Source organism: Falco biarmicus, chromosome 1 (genome assembly GCF_023638135.1).
Source record: "Falco biarmicus isolate bFalBia1 chromosome 1, bFalBia1.pri, whole genome shotgun sequence".
Lineage (NCBI taxonomy): Eukaryota > Metazoa > Chordata > Aves > Falconiformes > Falconidae > Falco > Falco biarmicus.
In genome coordinates, this window is record NC_079288.1 from 19,024,370 (window position 1) to 19,049,395 (window position 25,026).

General features: G+C 39.1%; 1 protein-coding gene across 3 annotated transcripts; it reads left to right on the forward strand.

The window, feature by feature from the left end:
- Positions 1–226: 226 nt before the first annotated feature.
- SLC6A4 (solute carrier family 6 member 4) lies at positions 227–24,756 on the forward strand. Of its 3 annotated transcripts, XM_056333139.1 has the most exons (15): positions 228–595; positions 2,653–2,713; positions 8,446–9,066; positions 9,794–9,928; positions 10,695–10,914; positions 11,338–11,476; positions 11,854–11,988; positions 13,980–14,083; positions 14,759–14,886; positions 15,242–15,354; positions 16,148–16,279; positions 17,412–17,511; positions 17,870–17,970; positions 19,961–20,128; positions 20,887–24,756. In XM_056333139.1, the coding sequence occupies exons 3-15, from the start codon at positions 8,604–8,606 to the stop codon at positions 20,959–20,961; spliced, it is 2,013 nt and encodes a 670-aa protein (XP_056189114.1). In that variant the 5' UTR covers positions 228–595; positions 2,653–2,713; positions 8,446–8,603; the 3' UTR covers positions 20,962–24,756. The 3 variants fall into 3 exon arrangements, with proteins under 3 accessions (XP_056189122.1, XP_056189114.1, XP_056189105.1); XM_056333147.1 differs by lacking the exon at positions 2,653–2,713 and having other exon boundaries at positions 227–595; positions 10,722–10,914; XM_056333130.1 differs by lacking the exon at positions 2,653–2,713.
- Positions 24,757–25,026: the final 270 nt, after the last annotated feature.

The window sequence follows — 25,026 nt, forward strand, 5'->3', positions numbered from 1 at the left end:
CTTTAAAACAAAACTAAACCTTATTTCTTTATTAAAATAACGTGTATATTCAGCAATAGAAATTAGTTTCCAAGCCCCTTCATTGTGATAATATCCCAGTCCTTCCTATCATTCTGTAATCTACAGACCCACCTGCAAACTTGTAATTTACTGACTCCCTCAAAGCTTCCGTCCCGTTTGTTGTCTCCATCATCACCACCACCCTGTTATTTATAGCTGTAACAACGGCCAGCAAAACTGTCCCTTACCAGAAAAGCTTCCCTTCCTTCTCACTCTGCCTTCGCTGGATCTTGCTCTTTTGAACTGATCAGAACAGACAAATGTAGCCACCCACCTCTAGGAGGAAAACTGAGCTGCAGCCCTGGTGAAACATAAAGTTTATTTGACTAAAGTGACGCAAAAATTCTTGAAGAGCTCTTTGGCAGCAGATTATCTGGAAATCAGACCATGTGAGGGGGATTGGTGTACAAAAACCTCACCAAGATACTGAGTTGCCCACAGGCTGAGTTCCCAAGACTCTGAAGTAAATGTGGGTGAAGGTTACTCGAGCTTGGATAACTCCAAGGAAAGCGCTTCAAACCGATCCGAAAGACAGGTACTTTATAATTTTGTTTTTAACACAGTGATATCTAAAGCACTTTATGAAATTTAGAGACTCCTAGACTGCTGTCTTCAGAGCCTACCTTCTGAAACCAGCAGATACTTGAGTTTCATTAACTTTCCCTCCTCATTGCTTCTTTCAACTTTGGTTATAAAATCTGAAATACTAACGATAGTCTGAAATATGTATACTACATTTTTTCATTTTAAATGAACTTTTCAGGTCTTAAAGAAATTTCTAACACATTGGGAAAAGGTACACCTAAAAAAGCTTTTTGGGGGGAGACAGATACATTATTTCAGGGGAAAGTTTGTTTTGATTTTTTTAAAAACTTCTAATGCTTTTTCTTGCTTTTCTGATGTTACATGCTCTACTCTGTCTTGTTCAGGCACTTGTCCAGCAATTATGAATGTTGGGAGTCAAATGCCTGTAGCAGAACGTGTTATGACAGTCTGAAATTAGAGTTTTGGCAGTCCACATGATTGCATTACGAATGTAAAGTTTATTTAATTTTTTTTAAGTATTAAACTATAAGGAAAACAAAAGAAGCAGAATCTGAAGCAAAAAAAACCAACCCAACAAACTGTTGTTTATTTTAAAATGGTAAAGTAAGCTTTATTAGCTATATTAAGTTATATTTTTAAAAGGTAAACTGTTCCAGCACAGTAAATTATCTAACTCAATGGGACAGATTTATTATAAGTAATAAATCTGGAAAGTATGTCATATATATGTATATTTATAGTCAATAATGTTTACTGCTGAAACCAACTGGCTTGCTGGGTTAGTTTGCTAAGTAAAATGGAAGTTTAAATGAGGAATGCAGTATAACTGAATATATAAATAGTCATGGAAAACATGGTTTGATGTGATAAGATAGCCCGGGGAGAAAAGGATCGTGCCTGTAATGGATCTGGATTCTCAGAAACATTGTGGAATTTTTTAATGTGGGGTGTTAGCTGTCAGGCATTTTACCAGGGAAGGTCTCACACAGATAGGCTTCATCTTCTGATGGTTTTGGTGAGTTAATTGACCATAATTTTCTCAGAGAGTACTTTGTAAACTTGGCATATAGCAACTGACTGTTGTGGGTCCGTTTTCTAATTGGGCAGAGTGTGATGAATTTCAGATGGTTATATACATTAAGAAAAACTGTTCTAAAATTGACATTTCAAATAACCCCCCTATATTATTCCCACACATGGAAATGTGCAGTGCATTTCAGCTTTCCTGCCTTCCTCCAGCATTCAGAGCCTAAAGAAATGTTCACTGTGCATCTTGGTGTCCTTTCTGACGCTAATGTTTTAACTCTTTTTCCAAAACTACGTATTTGCAGCTCTGTTGATCTGGCAATCTGTATTTTATAGAACTTACACTATATGAAGAACTTACACACACAATGAAGCCCATCTCCAGGATAAGTGTTTCATAAAGAACTTAAGTAGAACTTGGAGCCTGAGTAAAGGGGCTGTAATTTGGAGATAGGCATTAACAAGTCCCCTTCAAAGACATATTATCTGGAAACAACAGTGACTGTCCCTTGACTTTCTTTAGGTACTAACACTACAAACAAAAGTATATTCATGCTGGCATGTGCAGCCAGTCTTTGACCTGAGTCTGCAAACAGGTGTGTTACTTGAAACACCGTCCCCTTTAATTTGCCTGTGCAGCGTTATGTTAAGGAACAGTGCTCTGTTTGGTGATACTTGCTGTGTTATGACTCTTCCTTCAAGTTTATATAAATAATTTGAGGAAGAATACAAAAGGATTATCGTTCCCTCGAAGCTTATCTGTTTCCTTGCACTACATATGGACACTCTCAAGCCATAAAATGCATTTTCACCACCATCCCCCCGCCCCGCTCTGTTCTTTAAATGACTGTCATTAGTTTGGCAGCATTCCCACTACAATACATTGTCTTAAATTTTTAAAGGTAAAATCTCTCTTTCCTGCTGACACTTTAATTTCAGACTGAAACACGGACAAAATTATGACATAAAGCTCACAGTACATGTGTTTATTTCCTATTTTCACATCTTACCTACGTTTAGCCTTATCTGGGAATACATGAGTTAACTGGAGGGAGCTCACTACTCAGCCATTTTTACTTCGGTAAGTAGCCTTTTATTCTCCCAGAAGGGCCATTGTCTCAGTGGGACTACTTGCTGAGTACAGTTCTACTCTGTTTTAATAAAAATGTGAGCAAGCCCTTGGAGGACTACAAATATTTATATACAGGATCCATTCTGTCATCTACATATGCAAGTTTCTTATAAAATACTTGCATATTACAGTGATGTGCAGAAGTACCCAATCCAGGTAGATTTAAAATCACTGGTACTGGGATCAGACCTGGTATGTATGGAAATAATTCACTGGACCTATTAATTTCAAGTTAGCTTTGATTCTACTAAACTAGACTAAAGAAGCCCTGCTGAAAAAAAATGCCGAAAAAATCAATTTTCAATCTGTTGAGGGGTGGTCTCGATATCAGCTTATATCTGTTTTGCACCTAAATACCTCTGATTCTGTGCTTACCAGCAGCCCTACCAAAGCTGGGACTCTGTATCTTCTTACTATGTTTTTATAAATACCAGTTTTTGAAACCTGGAATACAATCTGTCACACTTGCTATCAGCTTGCCTAATGGAAACAAGCTATATAGAAAAGGATATTCTAGGTACTTAATGATACTAATGATGATTTAAAAAATAATACTTTTTTAAAGAAATCTGTCTATGTGAACATAGTCAAAAGCAAAAGGCATTACTTTTTTGCATTACGAACTCTAAATATGATTCGTGTATGACACATACTAGGTAAAATTCACCATAATCTGGTGCAATCTAGTCTCAAGACTTAATTGGCAGAAATTTTTATTTTCTAACAGCTCTTCACAGCATGGGAGCATCTGAGCTATTCCGTAATAACTTTGATTAAAGGGTTACTCCTGGCCTGCGCAAAATCAGAGGAAAAATACGAAGCCTCTATAATTCCCTCACACCACACGTGCAGCAAAACAGGAGTGCACTAGCCCACAAAAGCCTGTCAAAAGGGATAATCTTTACAAGATTCTCACTGTCACCCATGTCACGTACCTCCCCTCCTGTGCGTAAAGAGAGACTAGGACTTTGTGAGGAGATAGGGGTGAAGACTAGAAAATGTTTACTGCTAGCATTAATCAGACCAGTACCTGGGAACACCCAGGTGCGTGGCTGTTGGGGGGTCACGGTTGATACTGTGGCTCAGAGGTGACAAAAGTACCTACAGCTAAACAGCACAGCCTTTTCCCGTGTGGGATACGTGATTTCTGTCCTGTCATCCAAACGTCTTGCTTGATTTTCTATAAAAATGTAATTTCTTTGGACTCTTGCCATTTACACACAACTGCCTGTGACTGCGTCTTTAATTCAGGTGTAATATGTAGTCAAGCAGCTACATAATTTTAACAATCTTAAATATTCTGTGAGAAAAGTGAGATGTGGGTCAAGTTAACAACAATCATGTTAATGTTTGAGTCTGTTTGCCAACACCATAGGCTAGTACTTCAAAGTATTTAAATTCTTTGCAAGTGCTAGCGTGTAAATGGACAGAAGTAAGGCAGATGGAGGAGCAGTGTGAGTGAGAGAAGTGATGTGAGTTTTGCTACAGGAATGCAGCTGGAAGCCAGTGAGTGGCTGGTACTCCAGCAAGCTTTGGTTTATAAAATTTGCCCATGAAAAAATAACATAATTTGAGTGAAGTGGAATATGTGCAAATATACACATTTTGCAGCTGTGTGACTTAAAATGTATTTGATCATTTGTCGATAAGTAATGACTTCTGCAGTCACACACAGTGAGGCTGAACAAGCCCACGGGCTGAGGAATTCGGGAAGTCGGTGCTGCCCCACCTCAGGTAACGCATTCTCCAGGTGACCTGAGGCATTAAGATTTGCCTCACTTGGAGCATCGGGTGTTTGCTGTACCTCAACCTAATTGTTTTAACCTCCTAGATTAAAAGTCAATTTTCTCCTTAAAAAAAGCAGCACAACAAACAAGCAGAAAACGGAAATAATTTTGTTTTCAAGCGCTGGAGAGCTTTGTTTCGCTCCGTGGTGGAGCATTCAAGGACAGGGGTTCCCACGCTGCCACGGGGCGTCACTGCACACCTCAAATTGAGCAAGGGGATGCTCCCTGCTCGGGAAGGGACCGGACCCCAGCACAGGGATGCTCCCCGAGGATTGCTTTGATAGAGGCAAAGGAGCTGGGTTTGTGTGTCAGGGGATGTACAGGGCGTTTACATCTACAGTGCTGGTTCAAGTTTAGCTCTGTGTGGGAGTAACCAAAAATAATGTAATTAATATTTGGCTGAGCTGAACTGTTGGTGGTGGCTTCAGCCAAGCTCGTAGAAAACACATGTTTTCAATTATCAGTCCTGGTGTTTTCAACAAGCAAGCAAAGCAGGGAATACTTGTGGAGGACAGGCTGCTGGTCCCAGGGTGTTTTCTTTGGAGCAGAGCAAAGGGTGACTCCTGCTCCGTCACCCTTTGCGTAAGGAGGAGCGCAGTTTGCAGGGCTGGCGGCACGGCAGCGTTCCCATGCTCCTGGACAGCACAGCGGTGAGGAGATGGAAACTGCCCTTTAGAATGGTCTCTGTTCAGTGACCAGAGACAGAAAAGGCACAGGTGCTCAGGGCTTCTCGAAGGAGCAAAGTCACATCTACAAAACAGATCAAAAAGAAATGAAGGCACAGCTATCTTTCTTCTTGCTTTCTTTTTCTTTTTCTTCTGTAGATAATTATGTTGGTGCTAAGAAGCCGATGTGTATTTATGTAAAAGCAACCTTTGCAACAGCCAAGATTAAAAATAGGTAATAAACTGCCATTTCCTATATCATTCACTGTCCTCGTTCTAGCACCTGTAACTACTGAGAGATCAGTGCAGAGATGAACTGGAGGCTGAGGTGGGCAAAATCCTTCACTATCAGCATGATTTTCCCCTGGACATCTTCCGTAGTGGCCCTAGGATACTTATTAACCCGAAGTCCTCTAGTTCTGCAGCTGTTTACACTGTTTGTAGCGGTTACAATTCCCTCAGATAATTTTTTTTTTTCTTGAATTGTAACAAGAGAGGGGGAAAAGTACATTCTCCCACCTTTTTTTTACAGCATAATGAAATCTTCTGATTCTGTAGTGTTCTGTTTTCATGTGCCAACTATGCCACTGTGAACACCACTGCGTAGCTGTAAGAGCCTGTCTCTCCAGAGATTTCCCAGGGTAGCTGATGAGCTGCAATTCTCTTTCAGAAAGGAATAGTTCAAATTCCAGCTGAAGCCCTTGAAAGGTCACACATCATTTCACATATTTGAAGCTCAAACTACTGAAAATTGTACAGAAATATTTCAAATAATGTGGTATTTCTTTCCTGTGGTCTGCAGAAGACCAGAAGGAGCTCAGATCTGGGTAAGACAGCTATCTTGGTTGTCGCAGCAAATAATCAACAATACATTCAACCTCTGCTCAGTAATGAAAGTGCCAAAAGTATCGATGTGCAGAAACAAAGTGTTTTACAATACAGTAAGAGTTTAAGTCTCAGATATGGACAATTCAGTCTCATGAGATAATGCAGTTAAATCAACATCCTTTACTGCTTTCTCATTTATGAGTAAGAAGTGTAAAGTCCAGAACGGCTCAGGTTACTTTTCCATATTCCTACCTTGTATTTAACATGCTCTATACAAAGGCAGGATTGCTGTGGCCTTTCCTAGGAATTCTATGTTAGCACCAGGGGTGGCAGGACTGTTTTCATCTACACAAACTCTTTTGGGACATTTGGAAGGTTTCGGACTCCAAGGACATTCAGGTTTTATAGTCTTGCAGGTAAAACAGAAGCTCCTGTTCTTTGCCATAGTATTTTTCTCTGGATCTCTGAAGATGTTGCAGTCTTTGTGGATGATTAACTAATGGTAGCAAAGTACTGCTCTTGTAAGAATTCAGCATTAATAATGCACTGCTTGCTATATGATGAAAAGATCATTAGCTGGGTAAAGACAGAATGTAAGCCTGAAGAATCAGAGATTTCTGAATGTTATAAACAACACCTTCAAGTGACTTTTATCTTGAGAAAATACTCCTGTTTGCTCTGCAGCTTGGTAACTTTCCTTCTCTCTCCACTTGCACTGATAAATGTTTAGGAAGAGGTTTAACAAACTCGCTTTGCACAAGGCTGAAAACTGGCAAAAACTTGAGTTTTAGCAGCTCTGGCAATGAGTAAATTCGAGCAACGAGCAAAAAATATCCCCTGTCTGCTTTAGTTTTTCCAACAGTTAAAAGTGAAATAATGCTTATTCTTCTGCTAGGATGTGACAATGATGATATTTGGTGTGGTAAAATGCTTTGAAAAGGATAAAATAGATGTAATTATAGTAATTTAATCTGTAGTGCCATCACACAGGTTGTGTAACACTTTGCTAGCTATAAAACAAAGTTACTACCCCAGGGAATTAACAGTACAGAGGATCAACTCCTATTTCAAGGCTTCAGCCCTATTTCAATATAGGACAAGGGGTAATGGCTTTAAACTGATATAAGGTAGATTTAGGATAGATATAAAGAAGAAATTCTTTAGTGTGAGGGTGGTGAGGCTCCGGAACAGGTTGCCCAGAGAAGGTGTGGATGCCCTATCCCTGGAAACATTCAGGGCCAGGTTGCATGGGGCTTTGAGCCAACTGGTTTAGTAGAAGGTGTCCTTGCCCATGGCGGGGGGGCTGGCACTAGATGATCTTTAAGGTCCTTTCCAACCTAAATAATTTTATAATTTTATAATTTTGTTGAGTAAAGGCAGCTGGTCATTTACATTAACTGAGCAAATGCGCAGAAAACAAAACATGACTCACTGAATCACAATTCTTTTTCTGTTCTTTTTGTTCTGAAGAAAAAGTTAATTGTGTTAAACCATCCCAAAATAAAGAAAAAGTATATTTCCCCTGGACTGGTCTTCTAGCACCTATGAAGAAGGCATGTAAAGCAGGGATTATTTGCTGATGGGGGACAGTAGCACAGGAGTAGCGCTCACTATCCTTCCTGGGGCTTGGAATCGTAGTGCTGGCAGATCCAAACAGAATGAAAAATAAAACTGGTGACAAGTTTTGCCCCTTTAGACCCACATGTTAGTTCTTATTAAAAACAATAAAATTGAAGTTCCCTGATCTTTTTTCCCTTGTTGACTGAGCCTCAAAAGTTAGTTGATGCAAAACCACTGAGATTTAAATACTTTCCTAAACTTTTCTTTAAGCCTTCTAGATCTGCTGCTAAACACAGCAGACCTGTGGGATTTCTGAAGAAAGGTGGTCATGGAATGTACTTTGTACACCCATTGTTATACCATATCTGTTTTATTAATTCTTCTCCCTTCATACTGGGTGAATCTAGAAATCACCAGCAGAAGTCACAGGATGAACTTAAGAAAATACAAGCCACACTAAACTCTGCCCTCATTTTTGCAAACTGGGAGTCCCACAACCTCCCTGGGTATGAAACCGGTGTTCAAAGGGAGAATGTGGTACCAGAAAACAGCAGGACTGTGACTGCCTGTGAGTTGTCCAGCAATGTGGGCAGAAAGTCCAGCCAATCTGCCTGAGAGGTTATAAGCCAGGTATGCCAGCTTTGGCCGTGGAAGAGGATGGTTGCTTCCTTCCTTTCTCTGTACAAAATCCTGAATGGATTATGTGCTAAATGATTCACATTGCATGCTGCGATGGTTAATTACTTCTACAAGTATTTCACAGTACCTGTCAGTTGTGACTTTGAAGTTATCAGTGTCGGTAAGCCCTGTAATGGATTTTTAACTGTTTTTCATTTCTTAGATGGTGTTTGTGCCTTCAATCGGATGGATTTAAATATGGAAAAAGAATTCTAAAAGTGCTGGGAATACGCTAGGAATAAAAGCGTGGGAGGACAAGCCAGAAGGGGACTCTGTGCTGCTGTTCATCTGTTTAAGTGATCACAACAAATCTTGGAAAAAATGGAAAAAAAGCCAACAAGCAATGAGACTGAGCCACTGACTTCCAAGAAAGATGTCTCAGACTGTAATGAAGGAGAAGATTGTAAAGAGAACAGACTTCTGGTCAGGAACCCTAAATCTGCCCTACGGCTAGTGGAGGATGGCAATAAAGTCCGTCCCAGCCAGGGAGATAAAGGGGAGGCAGCTCAGATCTCAAATGGTTATTCAGGGGTTCAGAGCTCGGTTCCCTGCAATGGAATGGGAGAGGTGGAAGATGCCCAGTGCACTGCCCCAGCAGCCCCAACCACCACTACAACCACCACTTCTGCCACCTGTGGAGCAGAAGGCCAGCAGCAGCTGATGGAGCTAGAAGACAGAGAGACCTGGAGTAAAAAAATTGACTTTCTACTCTCTGTCATTGGCTATGCAGTGGATCTGGGAAATGTGTGGAGATTTCCTTATATATGCTACCAAAATGGAGGAGGTCAGTGACTAGTTTTGTATGCTGTTCCTTAATGCTGAACTTGCTTGCTTATAAATGGATGATTTAGTGACTTATTTTAGTATCATATATAACAAATGGCCAAGGGGAAATTACTTCTCAAGCAGGCTGGAAAACCTAAATACTGAGGTAGGATAATAGATACATTAAGACGGAAGAAAAACTACCTAGCAAGATCTAAAAAATCAGTACAACTAGAAGCTGAGAGCCAGTTAGGTGCAGGACTGCCTTCCAGGAGAAAAGCCTCTATCCCTGTCCCAGGGAGTATTTTAAGATAAACCAACATGTCAAAATCAACTCATCAGGAATGCTAGGTCTTAGACTCACTGATGTATCAGCCAAAACATAAATCAAGAAGACCTCGGAAAGGACTTTTGTCTCCCTAATGTAAAGAAGGCATTTTATGGAAGAAATTCTTTTATCTGTAGCCCATCTCACAATTGTATCCATTGTAGCCAGCACAGTCTTGGTGAATCCTGTGTATAATTGTTATAGAAATATGAGAAGCTTGGCCGAGCGTTGCTTCTTACTCACACTGCCAAGTAGTTACTCTTACAAGAAATCCATGGTAATTCAGTGTGGCACACTGGCTAGGGAGGGGATAGGCATTTTCGCTGTGGGATAAAAGGAACTCTTGTTTATGGAGTGCTGGTACTGTTGGAAGAGGAGTCATATGAAGAGTTACAATCATCTGCTTTCTTTATTGCAGGAGCATTCCTCATTCCTTACACAATTATGGCCATCTTTGGAGGCATTCCTCTCTTCTATATGGAACTAGCACTAGGACAGTACCACAGGAATGGCTGTATTTCAATTTGGAGAAAAATATGTCCTATATTCAAAGGTAAAGAAGGGAAATGGAAAATTACTAGGAACTTTCTGAATAAAAGTGAAATTTCTGGGAAAAGTAATCTCATAAAACAAAGTAAGGCTTGTTCTACACAAGATTTTGGCTTTACAAAGAAAGCTTTCATAAAACTTTATCTACACCAGGAGATGTGTGTATGTACTCTTGTATACACGTTTGATGTGCAACTCTTGCACCTTCTCTCACCCAAGCCTGAAATTATCAAAAAAATAAACAGAAGATGTGAATAAAGTAAGTGCAACATTGCTGAATCCAAGGCAAAATTTTAACCAGGAAAGAATAAAGATCTACTATTTCTATTACAAACATACTAGAAAGAAATGATTCCCCATTTTCAGCCTGGTCTGTCAATTACTATCCTACCACAGTCTTCTAGAGTAAAAGGACCTATTCTGTATGTACATTTTCTCTTGCTCCCTGTGTTATAGCTCTGGTCTTGTCTTTTTTATTTACTGAGAGTGCAAGATGCCTATTTCTAAATTCCAGGAATTTAGGAACAGATGAAAAAAACTATATAAGCATGTTCTGTCTTGATTAAGGATGCTTTTTTGGAATTGGAGCCTGAGTGTTTCTGAAGCCACAAGAAATTCCAGTGTTGTGGTATGTGTACTTCCTGCAGAGCTGCCTTAGACAGTTACTAGTTGTAGTTAATGTGGTACTCAATTCCTTCCCTCTTTTGTTTTTGTTTCTTTTTTTGGGGGGGCTGAAACTTACTTCATGTAATTGTTTCCTGCCTTACCAGGAATTGGCTTTGCCATCTGTATAATAGATCTTTACGTAGCCTCCTACTATAACACCATTATGGCTTGGGCCTTTTACTACCTCGTATCCTCCTTCACGGCGGAGCTGCCATGGACTAGCTGCACAAATGCTTGGAACACAGGCAACTGCACAAACTACTTCAGCAAGGACAATGTCAGCTGGTCCCTGCACTCCATCTCTCCCGCAGAAGAATTTTATACGTAAGTGCATGTAAGTGAGGACAGTAATATTAGACAGAATGGTGGAATATGTAGCTAGCTTTTCTCTGGAGGGGGAGCAGGGCTGTTTATTAATGGTTCCCTTTTCTGAACTATTCAAATAACTAAATACTGATAGGTGTATGTAAGCTTAGGGTGCATGGGAGGGTAGTCTATATTTTAGATCAAAGGCTCCCAGCCACTGTCAGCTGACATCACTTATCTTTTATCATTACTGTTGTACCATTAATATCAAACTTCTAATAAAAAAAAATATATCCAAAATTACATGACTCTGAAGGCTACTTATCAAGGCCTCAGGACTATTATTAATGCTCAGACCACAGTTTAGGACTGTTCACAGCATACTTAACATAAGCATTTGTTTAAAATATATCTATACTGTGTTCTTCTTTCCTCTTTCAGCCGCCAAGTTCTACAGGTGCACAGGTCCAATGGGCTGGATGACCTGGGAGGCATTAGCTGGCAACTGACCCTCTGTTTATTGTTAATCTTCACCATTGTATACTTCAGCATCTGGAAAGGGGTCAAAACATCTGGCAAGGTGATTGCAAAAGCAAGACAAATCAACTTGGTAGTATAGTCTAGCAGCAGTTCTAAATTAGCCAATTAATTTGACAGAGAATTATCTCAGACTGTCTTCATGACAGAGATTACAGACTCATGTACTTGCGAAGCATTTACTGTAGAGTGACTGCTACTGTTACCCAAGTAATAGATAACAGCAGTAAGTTACACCACTGTTCTCCGGACAAGAACAACCCTGCCGTGAGAAAGCGTGGATATAGATGTGCAAACTGCCTGTTTACAGACCTTCTGAGAAGTTCACATGAAGATGTTGTAAATGCCAAGAGCTATAATAACTCATTCCTGTTAACCTTCTACCCATGGCACATGCTATCTTACTGTTTTCCCTCACAGGTGGTATGGGTGACTGCCACATTCCCTTACATCATACTCTTTATCCTGCTTGTGAGAGGTGCAACTTTGCCTGGGGCTTGGAGAGGTGTCCTCTACTACTTGAAACCTGACTGGCAAAAACTCCTGGCCACTGAGGTAAAAAAACCCCACGTTATAAAAGGGTAGAGATTGGCTTTCAGCCTATCAGCATGTATACTTCAATGTCTATTTTCAGCATAAAGCATGATTACATGGATGTCTTAGCATGGACTTAAAAGCCTGATTTCATGCTCTTGTTTAAACAGTCATGCTATTCTTTCTGTAACTATAAAGATTTTTTGAGAGTTCACTGTCATTTTAGCTTGAACTAATAGTAGAGTTCCCATTGCATAGAATGAGTGATATGATTAGAAAGAAAACAAATGATCAAACAATTTTATGCCAGTAAAACGGTGAACAGCCTGACATTGAGCAAGAAGCTATGATTGCTGCTACACTGCAACAAAATCCTTTACCTGTGACAGTCACACTGAGCAAACTGAATTTACTAAACCCTAAAAACTGGTCTAGCTGCAGGTTTATTGGCTGTGAGCGGATCCCTACAAAGTTGGGCAGGCTCTTGCACAGCCCAGCAGTGACCACAGTTGCCTGTATTCAAATAATGCAGGTTACTAGAGTTGAAACTTCAGATCTCTGCCCTGTCACAAGCTTTGGCAGATAAGCCCAAAGAGACTCACTGTAGCCACCGATTAAAATATGACTCAGTAATGCTTGCAAGTGTGTGTGGAGAAGGAATAAATCAGTTAGGCTGGCATACACCACCAGAAAGAAAGGAGGAATGAGGACAAGACTGAGCTAACCCAACAGACCCCAGGCGTTCCAGTATCTGATGCAGCTCTGAACTCTGTGGATGACAAGTAGTCCATCGAGCTCCAAGGCTGCACTTACTTCACTGCCTATGAAGGCATCTAGTGAGGAGGGTGATGGAAAAACCCCAAACCAATAAATACTACAAATACAAAGATTAAAAATTCTAATGTTTGCAAGTCTGCTGCTGCCCAGCTGATATGGAGAGTTTTGAATGAAGAGGAAATGAAAAGACACCAGTCTCTGATAAAGCAGCATCTCCAATAAGGGACCACATCTTCTGAAAAAGCAATAAAGGGCATTGATATTGTATTGGATGTATCTGAAGTGAGGACAGCAGATTGCAATCTGCGTGCTGGACGATGACAGACTCTGTCTGTGGATGATACAGGGTGGCCTCACATGATGGAAGAGAATATTAGAAATGAGTTGTAATGAACTCCATGTTTCCATCAGAAGGGGATAAATGAATGAGGACTTTCACCTTCAGAAAGAGAACTGATATGGTACTTTAGGAACACAACTCATTAAGGCTGTGGCCACTTCTCAAGTACAACAGGCTTTTCATAACAGGATTGCACTTGCATCTGTCATGGCTACAGCAAAGCTGAACTGAGTCCTAAGGACTAGAGCTGGATCCACACTGTCAAATGTATTTCCATAAATCTAGGAAAAATCTGGGCAGTGATCACCTACTACTTAGCCTGGAGGGGACACAGCCAAACACAGGACTGACTATTCCACAGCACGCAGAAATTGGAGGAAGATGGGCCAAGTCCACTGCGAAATCACAGATAAAAAGTTCTCTGTACATTGCAAAACTTGTGTTAAACTGATCACAGGCAAATCACTGTGAATTAAATAAGATGTTGTCAGAAGTGAAACTGCCAGTGAGTACTTATAACGGTGCTGAGAGATACAATAATGTCGTGGTTTAAACCCAGCCAGTAACTAAGTACCATCAACATTATTCTCATACTAAATCCAAAACACAGCAATGTACCAGCTACTAGGGAGAAAATAACTCTATCCCAGCTCAAACCAGGACAAATAAGCACTGCATAGGCACTAAAATTATAGTGGATATTTACAACTCCCACAGATCTACAATAAATATTCATATTTCAACATGGTGTCTTAAGAAAATGTCTGTTAGACCAGGACCAGGATACAGGCAGACGAGTAAGACACAGTTTTGTAGGCCTAAGTGATATTCTGAATATGCCAAATTCATTTAATCTGTTTCATGTCATTTTTTCTTAATCTTCAATATTTTTCAGGTTTGGGTGGATGCAGCAGCTCAGATTTTTTTCTCCCTTGGTCCAGGTTTTGGGGTCCTGTTGGCTTATGCCAGCTACAACAAATTCCATAACAACTGCTACCAGTGAGTTCTACCTTATTCTACAAGTGAAACTGAGTTAAGAAAATGTAATCGTGGGTATTTACAAAAAAGAAGCGCAGTGCTGGTGAAAGGCACTGAACACTGTACACTGAAGTGTAACAGAACAGAAGTCCTTACTGAACCTGCATAGAACATTTCTCCTCTGTTGTGCCTACCCTAAAGAGATAATATCTACCAATTACAGTAAGGAGTCTAAGACGTGGGAACCTGCCACAACAAAATGGGCTAAACCCCTGCCAAACAATCACATTATAATTATTTAATCTCAGCATTCAGTTAAGAAATTACTTTAGTCTTGAGCTGAAAGGCAATTTATAGTTGTTTCCTTGTTATCTTAAAAAATTCTATTTATAACTTGTAAAACAAAATTCTCAGTTCTTTAATATTCCTATAGTAATTCCTATTTTTTTAAACCCCCAGCATACATCTAGCATTCAATCCAGTGTCAGACTAATGTTACAGGATGTGTTTGAAATTGAAGATGAAAAAGTAGTCGTGGGTTGTTTGGTTTTTTCTTTCTTTCAAATGCTTGGTTTTTTCACTGTATTCCCCTAGTTTTTCTAGTCTATCCAGATCACTAACTCACCCCACCTGGTAGTAAGCTATCCTTTCTAGCAGATGCCGATTCCCTGATATGAGTTAGGTCTTCTGTTGCAGAGATGCTCTGGTTACCAGTACTGTGAACTGTGTGACTAGTTTTGTGTCTGGATTTGTCATTTTCACTGTGCTGGGATACATGGCTGAGATGAGGAATGAAGATGTGTCAGAAGTTGCCAAAGATACTGGTAAGCTAACTTTTTGTACACATCTCAAACTGCTTCTAAGATGTATTTGTATATTATCTTCCAGATTGAGAACAGCCCAAATCATGCAAAATACTTAGTATATAATTCAGGATACTGACTTACTTTCTAATAAGGGCACTGTTACAGAGTACAGCTAAAAAAATCATTCCATAAAGACAGCATATAGAAGTCATACTGCGTGCAGCTTCACAGATGCGGTGGTAACTGGATACTGCAAAATAGCCTGGGGAAAGAAGTTTTCCCCTGGAAGAGAACCTGGCACAGTGAAACAGCCTGGCTTCCTCGCAGCAGCAGCGCACTAACAATCATCCCCAATTCTCTGTTCTTGTATCAGGACCCAGCCTTCTCTTCATTACGTATGCTGAGGCCATTGCAAACATGCCTGCTTCCACTTTCTTTGCCATCATCTTTTTCCTGATGCTGCTCACGCTGGGGTTAGACAGCACGGTGAGTAGGCAGCATGCGAGACAGCAGACCTCTCAGATACCTGGCGTTTGGCCTTACCCCCCCAAACACCCGAAGAAACAGAATTGCAAATATTGCACCATCTCTAATGGGTTTAAAGCTAGACTGGAATCTCCATGTGCATTCTGTAGGACAGCAACTATTACTCCAATTTTGACCTAAATAGGCCTAAATAAAACAAAATGATTTGTCAGTGTCATACTGTGACAATTAGTAACAGACTTGGAAACACAAGCAACACACTTGATTCATCAACCCCTGATTGAATGCAGCCTTCCAGGCTCCTTCTCTCTTGTACTTACAAACTTACAAAGCAATTATTAAATTCTGGGACTTTTTCACACTAATTGGATTTAATAAGTGGGAACTGGAAGTGGCATTTCCAGCAGCACTGCAAAAAGGAGATGTAATTACTTCCCATGTAAGCCTGTTTTTATAGATTGAGAATCAGCTCCTTCCAGGAAGGCAAAACTCAGCTGATTTCACAATCTCTGCTCTCCTGAACCACCTACCACTTGCCAGCACCCCGTTACTTGTAATGTAGTACTTCCTCTGGGTGCTAGGTACTTCCTAGAGATATGTGAAGACTAAATCCCCACCTTAAAGAGTTTAAAAGTTCTGAAGAAAGACTGTCTAAACACCAGTCACACCAACTCTACAGACAGAATTAAAGCACCAGAGTTTCAATGCTTTAAAGCTCCTTTAAGCTATGAAACATACTTTAAAGTAGGTAAAACTGCCCTCTATTTTCTAGTGATTTTTCCATGCTTTTCAGTTTGCAGGACTAGAGGGAGTGATTACTGGAGTACTGGATGAATTCCCGCATGTCTGGAGCAAACGCAGAGAATTCTTTGTCCTTGGTCTGACCATCATTTGCTTTTTGGGATCATTAGCAACCCTGACATTTGTAAGTATTTTAATCACTCCTCCATACTGGCATATGACTCTTCATACTGGCAAACGACATCTTGGAGAGGGCAGTATTTTTTGAAGAGAATTTCAAGAAATCAGATTAAATCTCCAGCCTGTTTTCTTTATGTATCAGAAATCTATATTTGGAATGAATGTGAACAGTATCTCTCACTAGGAAATGTGTTGCAAAATGTTCCTACTGCAATTCAGCAGAACTTTAATGTGCTACACATGATAAATGACGCAGTTGCTGTTCAGTCAGTAAGCAGTCAATCTTCCACATTCTGTGTATGGTGCCCTATCCTCAAAAGCTCCATGTTTAAAAATAATATGTATTGTTATTTTAACTTTCACAATATTTGAAATGTATTTTGAATTTTTAAAAAGAATGATCAAAAAAATATCGGCTGGAAAATGCTGTAATTGACTGCTGCTGTTCTCCAAAAATTTCTAGCAATGAACTTCCTGGATCTTCCTCATCAAATCAGGCCAGAAGTCATCATCATTCATACCATACAGTCCCTGTGGGGCTCATGGGACTTCATTTTCACAAGAAACATTTTGAATAATGAGTGTAATGATCACAAGGGACAAGAAAAAAATACTTGGCCTTCCTGTCACGATTCACTCCACTTGCACATTTATGTGCAACTTCCTCCTTGTTTAAAGCATTTGCTGTAAAAGGAGACTGAGTTCCTCTCTGAGCCACAGTGCTCTCCTCCTCCTTGAGTCCAGATCCCAAGTGGAAAGAAAGCAAAGTAACACATCATTTATTTCCTATTCAGTAACTATGGCTAGCATTGGAGAAAGATGCAATCGCAGAAAGCCAGCAACAAGCCATCCCATCAAACCCCAGCAAATCTCATTTGTTCATTAAAATCCAGCTAAAACATCCAGCAGATTCAGTTTTAGCTTTTCTGTGTGGTGAAATATGTTGACAGAGAGCGAGCAGAGCAGCAGCACGCTCGAGGATTTCACTGGCAAGAACAGCCACAAAGTGACAGAACTGACTGAATTGCACCCATCTGTGAATGCTCTGGTTCAGATGAAGGCAACAATAAACAACAGTATTACAGGACTGCCATCACTGGATCTTTGGTTCACTGATAATATGATCTTCTTTCTAGGGAGGCGCATATGTGGTAAAGCTGTTTGAAGAATATGCCACTGGTCCAGCTGTCCTAACTGTTGTGTTTCTGGAAGCAGTTGCCGTGGCCTGGTTCTACGGTACGTCTACTGCCACGTCAACAAACACCACCAACCCAAAGTACCGAGCTTCTGCAGTGTTGCATTTCCCATTTCTGCAGACAAGATCACTGACATCTCCAGAAAAAGTTTACAAAACCTTTTTACAAACTCACTAAATCTGTGAGAATTATTATTAATTTTGTCTGACAGACGTACCATGTAACAAAAGCTATCACTCAGAATAATTAAGGATTTAATATAATTAGAGAATTATAGGAACTCAACAGTTTTTCACGATGGATTCTGAATTTATTTGCTGTGCATACAAAATGCCATGCACCTACTTATGAAAAATTTGTATCTGCTGTCACCATTCTCCCCCACCTTGTCTCCACAGGCATCACCCAGTTCTGCAATGATGTGAAAGAAATGCTAGGCTTTACCCCAGGCTGGTACTGGCGAATTTGCTGGGTAGCAATTAGTCCCATCTTCCTTCTGGTGAGTTTTCTTTACAGCTTTTTCTTTACAGCACAAGAAAGTAACATTGCACAATGCAGTTCCTTAGACTTCTAATAGCTTACTTGCAGAATTTCGTCATGAAGTTCTTTAGTAACAATTTTTGTTAAACCAAAAAGGTTCAATCAGTAAAAAATCCAATACAATGCTGCAAGGTCTTGTTATTAAATCACTATTTTAAGGATTTTTGTAGATGATCTAGCTAAGTAAGACTGGCTTCTGAATAACTCCCCTCCTTCAACAAAGTTACTTTGTTTTGTTGTTTTATATTTCCCTCAGCAAAACAAAGCAGTAAAAGATTATGATGAAGCATACTCTCTGGGGAAGAAAACCAAGATAGGTAAACATACAGCCTCAGCAACGGCTGACTGACAACTTGAGACTATTCCACTTAAAATTTACAGCAGTTAATTGCAACCTTTATAAATCTGTAATTCAGAATTGGAAATACTGTCCCAATGTTTGACTTGGCAGTATTGATAACATTTTAACATAGAGTATTCATTTCCTGATCCAAAATTAGTTCACACTATCTTTTATTGTTACTAGCCTTAGTGAGAGCAGAGCAGGTCAAGATGGAATTTGTGAAGCACAGAATGTAGATTTAAGACCTACAGAGTGAATTCAAAACACTTGTAATCATCAATCCATAATTAACAGATTTTCATTTTATTACGCCTAGAAAAAGAAAGGGGGAAAAGGCTATAAATACAAGTGTGACACCACAAACAATTTTTATAGTACTGTCCCCTTTGTGATCCTAAAACAGTAAAATAAACAGAGAAGAATACAGCTCTGGTGATGTGGTTACTAGGCAGAACTATTTGTGTTCTCTGTGAAAACTAAACTAAACTAAGACCAGAAGGTACTATGTTATTCTGTACAGAATTTTTGCTGGCAATCCTGATCTTCTGATGATACGCTGGAAAAGACGAAGTCAGAGATCCTTCCAAGGATAGTCACAAGTATTATTCCTGTAATATTCAACTAAAAGTGTTTGTTGTTTTACAAGAAATTTTTCAGGCATGAAGGGCATGCACAGGAAAATGATCTAACACCATTAATCAAGCTGATGCCAGCATACCATATCCAAACTAGTATTAACATTTGTAAAAGCTACCGAAGAACTGAAATACTATGGAAAAATATCACAGAAAAGCTAAAATGTGTGGAAAATAAGTAGTAGTGAAAAAAATAAAATCTGTATAGCTTATCACAGAGAAAACTGAAAGCTGATGTGATTACCACAGGCAAGTATTTTAACAGTATTTGAAAGAGTATTAAAAGGGTCTACAACCAAATAAAGAACAGCGTAACACCACCACCGTGGCTATGAGTTAAATTCAGACAAATAAGAATCGACACTGATCATGATTAAATATGGGACAAGCAGCTAACTGTCTGCTGTTACTGTACACTTCCTATTTCTGGTGGTTTAAAATGAAGATGATGCTGTTCTGGAAGGGATGCTTTAGCTGGAATCAAGTTACAGGGCCCAGTACAAAAGTAACTGGATGAAATTCTGCACACTGCTATCAATCCATCTCATTTTGTCCATCCAACATTTTTTATTCCTTTAAGTGTACAAGTGTGGTCCTGAATTTTCTCTCTAATGCTTCTTAGGTAAGAACCACCACCATGTGTATTTATGGAATAAGCAACTTGTATGAGCATTTTTACCTAGTTCCTTTGTTACTGGTTGGGCTATACCCAAAAGCGCTTGAGCTCTTTTAAACTTCCTGAATGAAAGTCCGGATATCCAAAAGTGGGTTTTGGGGGTTTCTTTGGTTTTGGTTGTTTTTTAAACATCCATACTAATGTCATCTAGGATTTTTTAAGTGTCAACGTATTTTTAATCCTTCTTGAGTCCTACTCATTATTTTTTAGTTCAATGCTACACTAGGACACAGAGCTCCCTAAAGCAAAGTGTGTGCCATCAAAACACATGTATTCATCCTTTTCTCTTTTTCAGTTTGTCACTTGCAGCTTTCTGTCCAACCCTCCTGAGCTACGGCTTTTTGATTATAATTATCCCTACTGGACCACAGTAGCAGGTTATTGCATAGGAACCTCTTCTATTATCTTCATTCCAATCCACATGGTTTATCGGTTGATCATCACTCCAGGAACACTTAAGGAGGTATCCACAATGCTCTGTTGCTTCTATTTGACTGTTAGGAAGGAGACGATTCCTATAAATACTGTGTGTAGATTTTTCTAGGGTCTAATGACCTGGGACTTTAGGATTATTGCTGTTTTGTTCCTAGCCAGCTGACAGCTAATTGTCTTCAGCCCGTTCTGAGTGATTCACAGATCTCCCCAAGTCTTACTGAGGCCACTGACATACTCATATATAGTATCAAGTAATTTTTTTTAAGCTCTGTTGAACTAGAAGCTCTTCCTAGAAATCACACAAGACATAGTATTATGGGAACGAGGCAGTGAAAGATTGGTTCCCTTGGGTATGTCTGTAAGAACAAGTTTCTTTTTCTCTCCCACATTTAGTAAGACTTCTCTGCCATAAATCCGTGGCAGTGTGTGATGATATTTTGGGGACTTCTTCTAAGTTCACATAAGTTCAGAAAGAGTGTGTTCAGCCAGCAGGCTCAGGGTATCCACATAAACTGCAAAGTCCTAAAGCATGAATACAACATCTGTAAAACCTTGATTCAAATCATGTTGCAAATAATTAAAAAATAATGCTGTGTTCTTCTATAGCACCTTACATCTTCGCAGCGCTGAGATAACAGAAGCCTGAAACATCCTTACGTTGTAGTTAAAGAGGTGTAACTCAAAACCAAGTCATATTTTTGTCACAAATCTATTTCCAAATGGCTGTCAATGTTATGTATTACCTCTAAAATGAATCAACTTCTAATACTGATTTCTTTCCAACAGCGTATTCTGAAAAGCATTACTCCAGAAACAGCTACAGAAATTCCTTTTGGAGACATCCGCATGAATGCAGTATAAGCTAACCTGTTTTCTGGGGAGAAAGAGGGGGAGCATAAAATGTAACTTTCTCCATACTATGCCCCCAAATAATTACATTTCCAGCTGAGACAACAAATGGAGGAGTTTTCTGTGGAGGCTGCATCACTGACAATGGGCATTTGGAAATACAATGCCTCCAGCACATTTATCCAAGCAATTCAATGAAATCTACTGTGCACTTCTAACCAGACTGAACTGACTGACAACTAAGTCATTCTGGAAACAAGAGGTTGTCTGTGTGCACACCACTACTCCATGAGTGGGCACTCGAGCTGTTTGAAAGTGTGCGTGACTGCAAAAGCCACTGTAGGACGAGTATCAGCAGGTGGGAGTAGGTGTAGATCCCAAGTCTGTGGCAGTACTCCTGTATCTTCCTCAATGTGATTGTTCGTACTGGGCAATGTCGTATTTGCTTCTAAGGTTCTAATTGCTTAAACTACACTGAAAAATACAAAAATATTTCTGATAGCCATACATTACTCAAGTACCACAGGGTTTTATAAAGCAGGAAAAAAAAATATAGCAAATTCCCCAAGTTTGAAGTTGAGTAGACAGAGGAAGAGGAAACAATCCTGGGCAGCACTAATATACAGCTCTGCATACATTAGCACACGTATTTGGTAGCATTATCCTCTTTTGCGTTTCCTACATTTTGTAAATGGTAACAGTTTCTATTATTTCTTGCATAACAAATACTACAAAAGCATTTTTGTAATGTTGTAGGCTTCACTTTCCCTTAGACCCAGTCAAGCCACAAAAACTCATCGTGGGTTACTTGAGAAGTACCAGAGTTGCTACCACTTACTACAGCATTTTTATAACCAAGCTATATATTCACAAAATCACTGTCCTGACAGACCTAACACTTACACCCAAAGAAACTACAAACCAAAAATTACTTTTTTTTTGAGTTCTGATGCCAAAAAGTGGAATCTTAAAGATCTGCTGCTCTGCTTCGTAGTTTTGGTTTTAGGTTTTTTGTTTCTTTTTAATTTCACACCTAAAATTTGCTGGAGCCTGTGGCTTTTTCTATTCTTTCCTAGTACAGAAGTAAAGTTTAGAATAATCCTTTTGGCTGGCTGGCAAAAGTACATTTAACAAACTATACAAACCTACTTTGAAGATTTAATAGCTCATATTCTAACGTGAACACATTTGATTTTCACCCTGAAGAAGAAAAGGAGGGGAATTTTTTTTTTTTTTTTTTAACAAAAAGATGAGTAGAGCTCAGCAGGATTGATTCTCATCAGAACTATTTATATTAAATTTTGAGGCACTGATATACAGATTAACTTCCATGCACATTAACCTCTTTCTATTATATGCATACACATGCTCTCCGAATGTAACTGCCCTTCAGACTGACTGCAGCTGCCAAGTCAGTTGGAGGACAATAGTTCTGCTGCAGTTACATGGCGAAGTTGAGAATAAACCCTAAGTAGGCATCATTTATGTAAAAACTTGCATTGTATTTTTACTCTACTACATAGATTATAACAAAAGTAAAATAAAATAGAGGACAAAAGTCTCTTTTGTATCTCATGGTCTACTTAGGTAATGTACTGCTAAAATTAACAAGGTTATATATGTATTCACAGCAGCAGGCATTAAGAAACCTGTTGAAGAGTTTACATTGGTACAAAGAACTTGCCACACTAGGGGAAAGCAGTGATGGTGTGTTTGCCTTTTGAAAACATTTTCATCACCTCCACCAAGGTTTTTCTCCTTAGGCGTGCAGACATGTCCTGGAGGAAGGCCTCTTACACTTCAGCTATTGACTTCATTTCACTTAAGTCTCAAGCCCAACTTCAATACGGAAGTAAAGGGACAAGAACTGTTCTTTCAGAACTACAAACAAAAATATCCTGAACTGTTTTTAAAAAGGGAATATATTCTTTCATTACGACCCAAAAAAAGTTGTAATACATCCATCTTACTGGACAGGTACTCATAAGAAATGGTTTTGCGGCTTATCCCTCAAGTATATTTGAAATATACTTCCAAGACTGCCTTCATTGGAAGAAACGAGGAACAGTTTGGGAATTCTTTCAAGATTAGAAAGGCAGTTAGTTCTTCAGTTACCAATCAGAAAATTACAGATTTTTTTTAAAAAAAATTCAATTTTCTGTTAGGAGTTCATTAATTGAAAAAAACACAAATGACATGTCGAAGTCAGATTAATTAGGTATTTGTATGTATCCAGTATCAAAGTGTGGGAGATAAAGGAGAAAACTCTACCCAGCTTCTTCACTCTTCAGACTAGTGTTCAACTAGTGCTAGATAAGTTTCCTCCTAAATGGATAAGTATTTAAATAGACAAATCTTACAAATCAAATTTTTTTTTTTACCAGACTTAACACTATTTCATGCTAGGCTCATTAAACAAACCAAACACCACCCCCAAACTTACAGTTCCAATTTTTGGTCATTTACACATAGCCACTTGCTCTTTAAACAGATATTTTACTATCTTTTATTAGGAAAGGTAAAGGTGGAACAGAAATGGTTGAATTAAATATGAGCATTATCTCTATCAAAGCCAGAGTTTCTCTTTCAACCATTTCAAACTGAAACTGGAAACATTACTTCTAATGGAATACTTTGAAGAGTAGTAACTGCAGAAATCACTGCTATTTAGTGTGCAGCACTACTGATGTTATTCCTTTATAACAGCATTTGAAACGGCAAAAGATGTGTCTTTAATTCATATTTTTTAAGGCACTAATATACAATAGACATTGTCTCTCTGAGTGGTTTTAGCACAGAATGCTGAGCAACCTCCCAAGAAGGGCCACTGTTTTCTAGTGGATTAAGTCAGCCAAGAAGCCCTGATATTAATACAAGTCCTGCAATAGTCACAGGGCAAGATCTCTCAGCCGTTTAAAAATGGGAATAATGCACTCTGAGTATAGATGTACTGAGAGATGGGGAAAGTTTTTAAATTTATTTGAAGATATAAAAAGTAGACCTGCAAAGTCACAGGAAAAATATTTTTAGAAATAAGATAGTCCAGAAGATCATTTGTGATATTAGATCTTTGCTCTCTTTACTAGGATAATCCAGTCTGGTTTATGGGAAGAGAGGGCAAAGAAGCCCTCCAGAACTGGATTAAAATGGCTTTTCTTTTCCTGACTACTACAAAGATAAAATACATCCATGTTTTCATTCTATAAAAGCTGAACATGCAAGGCAGTTTAGTCCTCATCAGTTTTTTGTTACATGGCATACTGGTTTGAAGCCTTCTTAATCTTCTTAAAAGTTCACTATTTTAGTATCTCTATTCAGCCAAGTGGTTGAAATACTGAGAAATTATTTAATTTAATATCCATCTGAAAACATCTAGAGTAACCAGTATTTATCAGGTAGCTCAACAAGTAGTCATACAGTAAACACTGTTTTTGTACAAAACCCAGTTATATTGATACCAAACAGGCTGCACTGCAATTAAAAAGTGTTCTGAGGCAAACAAATTCCTTCTCTTCTGATCACCTTCTGCTTATCAATCACATCAGTATGTCCTACACCCTCTATTCCAAACAGTGAAAAGGAAGTTACAAAACTGCTAAATTAGGACCATGTTTGCCTTTTAAGCCAAGAGAATTAAACTGGATTTTTAGCTGTATAGAACTAAGTATTCTCTCCAACTTGTACATGATGCACCTGTATTAATTTATGCGGCTGTTTAGTTACAAGTGTTGCAAGCTGATTGTAAGTCATCAGTATGTGCCTTGTACTGTAAACTGTTATTGTAATAAATTTAATATTCATAATCCATCTGTAGAAGTCTCTTGTGCCTCTCTCTTAATTCCAAGAAAAAGCAGAGTATCTAGTCCAGTTTACTATACCAACACGGCGTCTTTGACAAAAAGCAGCGGATTTCCTTCAGTGTTTGAACCCTGGCCCACTGCTAAACACTTCCATTCTATTCCAACACAAGAACGAATGCACATTTCGTTTGTTTAGACAGAACAGCAAAACCAAACTGATCCATGCTTGGACTAAGTGCTTAGCTACTTGATTAGCTTACACATAAAACTCATTCCA

Coding starts and splice junctions, on each gene's coding strand:
- SLC6A4 (XM_056333139.1), top strand. CDS start 8,604: ATGGAAAAAAAGCCAACAAGCAATGAGACTGAGCCACTGACTTCCAAG. Junction 9,067..9,793: donor ATGCTACCAAAATGGAGGAG/GTCAGTGACTAG, acceptor TCTTTATTGCAG/GAGCATTCCTCATTCCTTAC. Junction 10,915..11,337: donor CCCGCAGAAGAATTTTATAC/GTAAGTGCATGT, acceptor TTCCTCTTTCAG/CCGCCAAGTTCTACAGGTGC.